This window comes from Takifugu rubripes, chromosome 14 (assembly GCF_901000725.2).
Source record: "Takifugu rubripes chromosome 14, fTakRub1.2, whole genome shotgun sequence".
NCBI lineage: Eukaryota > Metazoa > Chordata > Actinopteri > Tetraodontiformes > Tetraodontidae > Takifugu > Takifugu rubripes.
In genome coordinates this window covers 2,550,458-2,558,663 of record NC_042298.1, presented here as the reverse complement: position 1 = coordinate 2,558,663, position 8,206 = coordinate 2,550,458, and the positions used below count along the sequence as shown (strand labels likewise).

Below are 8,206 nucleotides of genomic sequence, written 5' to 3'. Positions count from 1 at the left end.
CAGTATAATTATTCTAATCATTACATGTGAAGAATCTTACATCTCTGCTTGACTGGTTTATAGTAAATATATATTAATTCAAATCAGCATTTCAATGTCTATTCTTTAACCTTTTAATAATCTAGTGTCTGCCGTCTAAAACGTAACGAACTGTAGAGATGCATTTTTAGAGTCTCATTGTGACTTTGTACACTTAAGAGTTAAATATTTACATACTCTGTCCTTCATACGCTATAATGTTCCAAAAATGTTGCTGCACTTTTGCAGTTTAAAGACTTGTCGTTAATCATTTCGGTTTATGTGCTGTTTTAGGGTTCTTCGCTTGTGTTCCATTAATTCTGCCCTGCAGAAACCTGCTGTGAAACATGGTACCGGGCGGACCTTAGGACCCGGCGGCGCAGCCACAGGCTGAGTCAACGCAGCAGCGGAACCAGCGAACATTATGGGCACCGACACCTGGACGCTACTGGCTAATTTACATATTTAATATTCTCAAAGAATAAAACCAAACACATTATAATAGCACTAGACACATGTCCTGTCGACAGGTGTACTGGGACAGGGTCTGAAATCCAAAGAGTGCGGTTCGTCTGTCTGCTGATGGAGCACATCCGAGTTCCAAAGGTAACCGCGGCTCTGATAGCGGTGATTTAATCACTCTGTCGCCGCTTGCACGTCCACATTCCTGCGGCGTCACCTCGTAATGAGCTGAGATGTAACTGATGTGTTTAAATAAGCACTTAGGTTTGCTTAACGGGTGGGAATCTCGTCAGCCACGTAGTCAGTCCTCCTGGAGCCGCGTTCGGGAACAGTGTGTGTTTATCAGTGCAGAGATCACATGAGCACACCTGGGATCACCGCTGCGATGAAGGGGAGGCCCTTTCATGTCGCTCTTCCTCTTCCCTCCTTCAGGTTGAGAAAGTCAGGCTGCTCGACCGAGTGTCCCCCAGGAGGAGCAGGGTGGGCACGCTGTACCTGACAGCCACACACACCATCTTTGTGGAGGAGGAGGCTGAAGTGCGCAGTGAAACATGGGTAGGCACCCAAGCAAGGGCCAGAAACTAAACACTGGGATTGCAGATAACACACATTCAGATGTTTTGGCCTTAAAGGAGCTTGTGTTTCATGCAGGATTTGTGGTCACATTTCAAAAGAAATGCAATAAAAGCACAATATTTCCCCCCACCCCCACCAGGTTCTGCACAGTCTGGTGTCTTCTGTAGAGAAACAGTCTCCCACGGCCTCAGGATTTCCTCTGATCCTGCACTGCAAGAACTTTCAGAGTCTCCATCTGATCGTAGCTCAAGAGCAGGACTGTCAGGATGTTCTTCTCTCCTTGCAGCGCCTCTCCCAGCCAGGTAAGTTGGGATTTCAGGCCAGAACCAAAGCTGAACGGTTTCCTGGATGTTGCCGGATGGTGATGTGTTTCCTGCTGCTGCCTGGCTTTGCTGTCTGATTTTCAGAAAGGTACGAGGAGCTGTACTGCTTCTCCTTTAACTCCAACACTGACGAGCAGGAGCGGCGACACGAATGGGCCCTGTTGGACGTCATGGCTGATTACAACAGAATGGGACTCCCCAACTCCCTGTGGAAACTCTCTTCTGTCAATCAGCAGTACAAGGCGGGTGCACCCAGGCCAGAAGGGCTGTGCTACGGCCACGTGAGCTCAGCCAAACTAAGAATTTGGTGTTGTCGTTCACAGGTGAGCGACACATACCCAGCAGACCTCTTCGTTCCCCAGTCTGCCACCCCTCCGGTCATCGTTGGCAGCTCCAAGTTCAGAAGCAGAGGCCGATTCCCTACTCTGTCGTACTACTCCAAGAGAAATCACGTATGTCGGCGGCTCTTCTCGTCCCTCTTCTAACCTCATCTCGATTCTCTGATCAAGGATTATAGCAATGCTGACCAGGTTTGACCTAGATTTAAGTCACTTGATGATCGGCGTAGACCTGACAACACATATGCAAAAGCAGTTATTGGGTAGATAAACTTCAAACCATCGTGGATTTTGACTTTGCCAAACGTACGGCTCAAATCCCAGACGTGCGCACAAAAACGGAGGCCCGGTTAAAAGTTGGACCCAATAAAATAGTCCTGAATTTCTCCTACAGTGGGCCTGCAGGCTCAGCAAGACCAAATGTTAATTGGTGTTTTGCCCCCTGACATGTTTTTAATTATCACATCGAGCCGTTTTGCCAAGTAAGGGTTTATTAAGATTTTTTTTTATTATTATAGGTTCTCTAATGCAAAACAAGCAGAAGCCACACGTGCGAACGGCTGAGATGCTAATAAAACAAAACCGAAAATGGTCCCACAGGGAGATGTCAAGAAGATATTAAAAATAAGGCGAAACATTCCTAATGTGTATTATTAATCACTGGCTGGACAGCTGGGAGTGCTTTATGAATGCAAGGTCAGCTTCCCAGGCTTTAGGGCCGAGTGTGGAGCCCAGAGCATCAGGAGGGAGAATCGCACGAGGAGTTTTGACCCTTTCCCTTCTGTCTAATAAATGCAAGAATGCAGCTGATTGAGATGAAATTATACTCCTCTGCCACGATGTTTCATTTTCGTAATAACGCGGCTGAAATGACAAACATCACTGAGTGGCGCTTTGTTCTCCCAGGCCGCCATCTGCCGCAGCAGTCAGCCGCTGTCTGGTTTCAGCGCTCGCTGCTTGGAGGATGAACAGATGCTGGAGGCCATCTTGAGGTCCAATCCCCACAGTGACTTCCTGTATGTGGTGGACACCAGGCCCAAGGTCAGACCTTTGTGCCTAAGGAACTGTGAAAAACAGCCGTACAGTATGTTTCTGTATATTCAGGTGGGCTTTATGTTTTCAAACTGCTCCCTGTCAGCTGGATCTGCAAACGCCTCGGAAACACGCCGGCTATGTGCTTGTGGACTCAGCTTCTCCTGTAAAATGTGTTCCGCCGGTCTTTTCTAGCTGAACGCATTCGCAAACCGGGCTGCAGGAAAGGGCTATGAAAACGAAGACAACTACGCCAACATTAAATTCCAGTTCATCGGCATTGAGAACATCCACGTCATGAGGAACAGCCAGCAGAAAATGTTGGAAGGTAAAATGCCTCGTCACAAAAATGATTCCTCGCGTTGTGTGTTGTGCGTTCATCGCGCCGGAGCGTGTGAAAAGAGCCGCGTGTTTTCTGCGTGTCATTCGAGTCCAGCGCTTCTCCACTTTACCAGAGCGGTGCAGGACCCCGTGCTGCCCCTGTGGCTTTCGTGTGCACTCATGCAGACAGGACGCTGCTGCAGTCGGGCCCAGATGAACCCACAGGAGATTTTCGGAGTATTGTGCAGGGGTGCTGCTCTTAGAAGACTCCGCATCCATCTGGGTTTTATTTGAGTTATTTCGGTTTCCTGCAGTGGGCAGTCCAGGACCGTATTCCCCAAAGAAAGACTGAGGGCATGAGAATGATGTGATTTAAAGTCTGAAACTGTTCTTAGCAGCGATAGCCTTCCCCAGCAGTGCAGGGGGGGGGGCTTTAGAACTGCTGCAGACGGCACCTGCCGTTCAGACTGAGTGGAAATGAAACCTGTGGTTTCCCTCCTACATTTATGCTCAGTGGAAGTTTGTCCTACAAAGAGGTTTAAAAGGATCCGATGAACCTGTTCACCCTCTCGCTGGCCCGTCGGCAGCCACAGCGAAGACCACCGCTGTCAGCATCCTAACGAGGCGGCCAAAATTATGAACGTCTCCATGATTAACTGTCCCAAGAGAGTAAAAACTTTCTGGTCCCCTTGTGAGCTTGTAAATATTTACCTTGAACCCCCCCCCCCCCTCCCAAAAAAAATAGAAAAATAAACTTTGGATGCAGTTTTACGAGACAAACAGAATGTAAATGGAGCCGTTGGCCAGCTTGTATGAGCCATGTTTATCTAATAGCAGTGCTGACACGTTTATATTCAGCAGGTATTGCGAAATTTACCGTATTGTAGCCCGTGAGCCTACTACTGATTGAAATTAGAGTCTGTTTTCTTAAACCAGACACAGATTCCTTGTGAACTCATTATGATAATTATTTGGGCCTTGAAAGGGAATGTGAAATTTAATATAGTCGAGTTTTGATGGACGCCGGTTGCTTCCTGCCAGTGATGCAGCTGTGTTGTGGTTGCAGTCTGTGAGCTGCGCTCCCCCTCCATGACTGATTTCCTGGAAGGTCTGGAGAGCTCAGGCTGGCTGAAGCACATCAAAGCGGTCTTGGATGCAGGCATCTTCATCGCCAAGGTCAGTGTGGAGGGTTAATCCCTGCTGTCTGCCTCACCCTTACACGCAATATTAGCTTAGATGCGTCTCTGTGTGTGTTTACAATCATAGTGAGCACAGGCATCCTCATGTGGACATGGGTGTGAATATAATAATGATATAATAACAAATAGTCAAGTGTACGAAACTCTTGTTGCCTAAAAAGGGTCAGCAAAATCAGAACAGTGTTTAATGCAGCTTTTAAGTTTGTAGATTTAGAACTGCCCATGCATTTTCAAAAAGAACCAACTCTCTTTCTGTCTCTTTCTGCGTGTGCAGGCTGTTGCGGAGGAGGGGGTCAGCGTCTTGGTTCACTGTTCCGATGGTTGGGATCGTACTGCACAGGTTTGCTCCGTGGCCAGCCTGCTGCTGGATCCGTACTACAGGACGCTCAGAGGATTTATGGTACCTGCTGCCTGTTGCATTTAGCAGTGCAGAACTCCCCCTGCTGTAATGTTGTTTCTCACGCTGCGCTGTACCGTGATGCTGAATCTCTTCTACTCTTGGAGGTGATGCTGTACTGCTATCTGTGCAACGCTGTTTTTAAACATTATCCCGTCTGGGCAATGAGTTTAGATGCCGTTCTTTAATCAAAAGCTTTTGAGGAGGTCAGCTTGGAATCCAGCAAGAATTACTGCGGAATATTAATGTCATAGTTTGCTTTGGGGAATTTCCCCCTAAAATACACTCGGAGATAAAGTGACCGCACACGGAGGGTGAAGGGGTTCAGTTATTCTGCAGGATTTAGCTGGAGACAGGGCTAAACTTTTAATCAGGACAGCAAAACCCTCCTCCATACTGACCGTCTGGGTGCATTTTCATGGCTAGACTGTTCTGTGCTCTCAGGTTCTCATTGAGAAAGACTGGATCTCATTTGGGCACAAGTTCACGCACAGGTTTGATTCTATAAAATCTACCTAGGATGCACGATTGATGCTCGGAGCTAACTGTGCCCGGTCCTGTGCAGATGCAACCACCTGGCTGGAGACCCCAAGGAGGTTTCGCCCGTCATCGATCAGGTGTTGGAATGCACGTGGCAGCTCATGGAGCAGTTCCCCTGCGCTTTCGAGTTCAACGAGAGGTTCCTCATCACCATTCACAGCCACATCTACTCCTGCCAGTACGGCAACTTCATTGGCAACAACCAGCGCGAGAGGAGACAGTTGGGGTGAGCGTGACAGCATCAGGCACATCAGTCCTCAGACTTCTGCTCTGATCTACTGTTGCTGAGATGTCGAGACGTTGCTAAGATCAAGACGTCCACTCTTTTTTTGTGATGGTATTTCTGCCCATTCCTGACTGCAGCTCTGTGTTTTCAGAGTGTGTGAGAGGACTCACTCTTTATGGAGTCATCTTTATGCTCATCAGACGGACTACTTGAACCCTCTTTACCGACCCAGACACAGCCAGACCCAGGGGCAGCTCCGGCCATCTACCGCCCCCCACTGTTTCAAGTAGGTAATCACAAGAAGGGGCAATATGGAGTTGAAACTGTTGCCATGTCTGTGTTCCCTGTTGTAAATCATCCCCAGCGTCATCAAAGGAAGAAGACGTGTTTGAAATTCCTGTTTCGCGTGCAGGTTTTGGAGAGGGTTGTACAACCGCTTCGACAGAGGGATGCATCCTCGGCAGTCTGTAGAGGACTACCTGAGCGCCATCAAAGAAGAGACGCAGCAGTTGGAAGAACAGCTGGCCTCCCACAAGCTGGTAAGACAAAATTAAATAAGAAGAAAAAGTGTTTTTGCCCTGATCGTGCAAATCTGTCGCCTTAGAGAATAGCTCAACTGGAGCAGGAGAAGGGAAGCAGGAGCGTCACCCAGAAAGGGGCCATCTTTGATAAGAGCCCCACAGCATGGGCCCCCGGCAACAACCTCAGTATGGCCAACACCCCACAGGACTATTATGGGGGCTTCATCACCAGCAGTCCCTGTCAGGCTAGAGGGCCAGACAGTGGTCTGATAGTCCTCCCAGAGGATGGACACCAGCTGTCTGAAACCTGCCTCTCAAACAGCAGCGACCAGGAATCAGGGATTGCAGACCTGAGTTGTCGCTCGCCCGTCAGCGAGGACAGCGCCAGGGATCAGGACTCTGACGAGGCTGCCTACTCGGCTTCTTAATCACATGTAGCACGCGGAGAAAGACCTCTAAACACACCTCCATCGGGTAACCTGGATGTTAGCGTTCCTCTCAGGTTCCACAAATAATTTTGCACTTTGATTTTTGTGTGGTGTCATGTGTGACTGTCCCTTTGTCACGCGAGTAGCTGAGAATCGTGTACTGTTGCTGTTCACATTCGATGTTTTGTACCAGAAATAACATGTATGACATTAATTCTAAAAATAATGTAAGCTGGATTTTGTTTACTGCAATGATTTTGTTTTCAGTGTAAGAACTGACAAGTAGTAGGTGTATGTGCGCACTTAACATTCAAGAATGTTCCCAGGAAGCAGTTTTAAGACGAAAATATAACAATAATTGCTCACCAAGTAGGGTTTAATTCAGCAGGGAAGAGGATGTTTACTTTTTATCATGGTCTTTCACGGAAAATTGCAACGCACACTAGAGATTTGAAAAGTAATGCAAAAATAATTGGCAGAAAACAAAATAAAAGCAAAAACAAAATATATAAAAGAAATCAGATTGGAAATTCAATAGTTATTCTTACTTACAGGAATATTATGTCAGTCTGGCCCTAAGGAACCATAATTTTGAAAATAAGAACTGTTCTGGTCCAAGATGATGATCATTAGGCCTGAACCTCCCTCAGCACATCAGTGACCTCTGCTGGTACCCAAAGGTATTACAATAACTGACTAAGGAGGCTTCAGTGAGCACATCAGACAAAAAAAGATTAAAGTATTCAGGAGCATACAGACACAAACCTGTTTTGGACAGTAGATAATGGTGCACACACTAGTGGCATACAACATTTTAGATGCACTTAAAAGAATAGTTTAATAAAGCACGTTATGTGTTTTTGTTGCCGCATGTTATTTGTTTTTTAGATCAGAAAGTCTTCAATTTAGATCCTGTATGAGAAGAGAGAGCTTTAGTGTACTGAGTGTTTAATTAAATTTTAAAAATTGCTTGTTTTTTTTTTTAATCTACAGAAGATAGAATTAGGACTGATATATTTAAAGAAAGCAGGGAAACGCGACATCTTTGCTCCTGCAGTTAGTCTGGTTTCTGCTGAAAGTGCAGTCAGACGTCACAGCCACCCGTATTCACTGACTCCATCAGCCGGATGAAGCTTGGTCCTGTCAGATTTTGCAGTATTTGGCATTATTGCAGCAGAGCGTGCACACCCTGACCACCTGAGAATCCATCCCAGCGTAATTCACACACAATGGGTGTAACAATGGAGGAGGAACGTCTGCTTAGACGGGTTTGGTTGAGAAAGAGATGGGAGCCAACGCCACTGGTGCCGCACTAATGTTGCACATACTGTGAGACCCCCAGAACAACTAAGAGGGCAATTTTACATTCCTGCCTTATTTTCACTTTGCCTGAGCTTTGAACAGCTGTGACTTTGATTCTTATCGTATCCGTGGTGCTTCTATGAACCGAACTGACTGCTTGGTTTTGTGTGGTCTCACGTGCAGAACTGCGTATCTACTCACACCTGAGGATGGAGCCTCAGTGAGGATTTCTCTGTAGCATTTTGGGTTTAAATCAAATAAATCCATAACATGGAAGTGGTTTTTTTTCTTTGCTCTACGGTGCTAGTTTCTGTTCTAGCTGCGTTTCTTACGATGCTTCTGTGAGATGGCATGTTTATGGGTTTGATCCAGTTTCCTCCCACATTCCAAAAGCACATTAGGTTGATGAGAGGCTCTAAATTTCTCCCGTGTGTGTGTGTGTTTCCTGTGATGGACTGATGACCAGTCCAGGGTGCTGAGGTAGACTCCAGCATGCCTCACCATCCTGATGAATAAGCAGTGG

The 8,206-nt window shown here is 46.8% G+C and overlaps 1 protein-coding gene across 1 annotated transcript; it reads left to right on the top strand.

Annotated features, from left to right (window-relative positions):
- Nucleotides 1-378: 378 nt before the first annotated feature.
- Nucleotides 379-7,952, top strand: mtmr7a (myotubularin related protein 7a). The gene is made up of 14 exons (XM_003970137.3): nucleotides 379-624; nucleotides 913-1,035; nucleotides 1,196-1,358; nucleotides 1,464-1,621; nucleotides 1,703-1,831; nucleotides 2,624-2,758; nucleotides 2,945-3,077; nucleotides 4,137-4,246; nucleotides 4,544-4,669; nucleotides 5,111-5,160; nucleotides 5,232-5,432; nucleotides 5,584-5,718; nucleotides 5,845-5,971; nucleotides 6,037-7,952. Exons 1-14 carry the CDS (start codon nucleotides 601-603, stop codon nucleotides 6,379-6,381), a joined length of 1,959 nt encoding a protein of 652 aa, XP_003970186.1. The 5' UTR covers nucleotides 379-600; the 3' UTR covers nucleotides 6,382-7,952.
- Nucleotides 7,953-8,206: the final 254 nt, after the last annotated feature.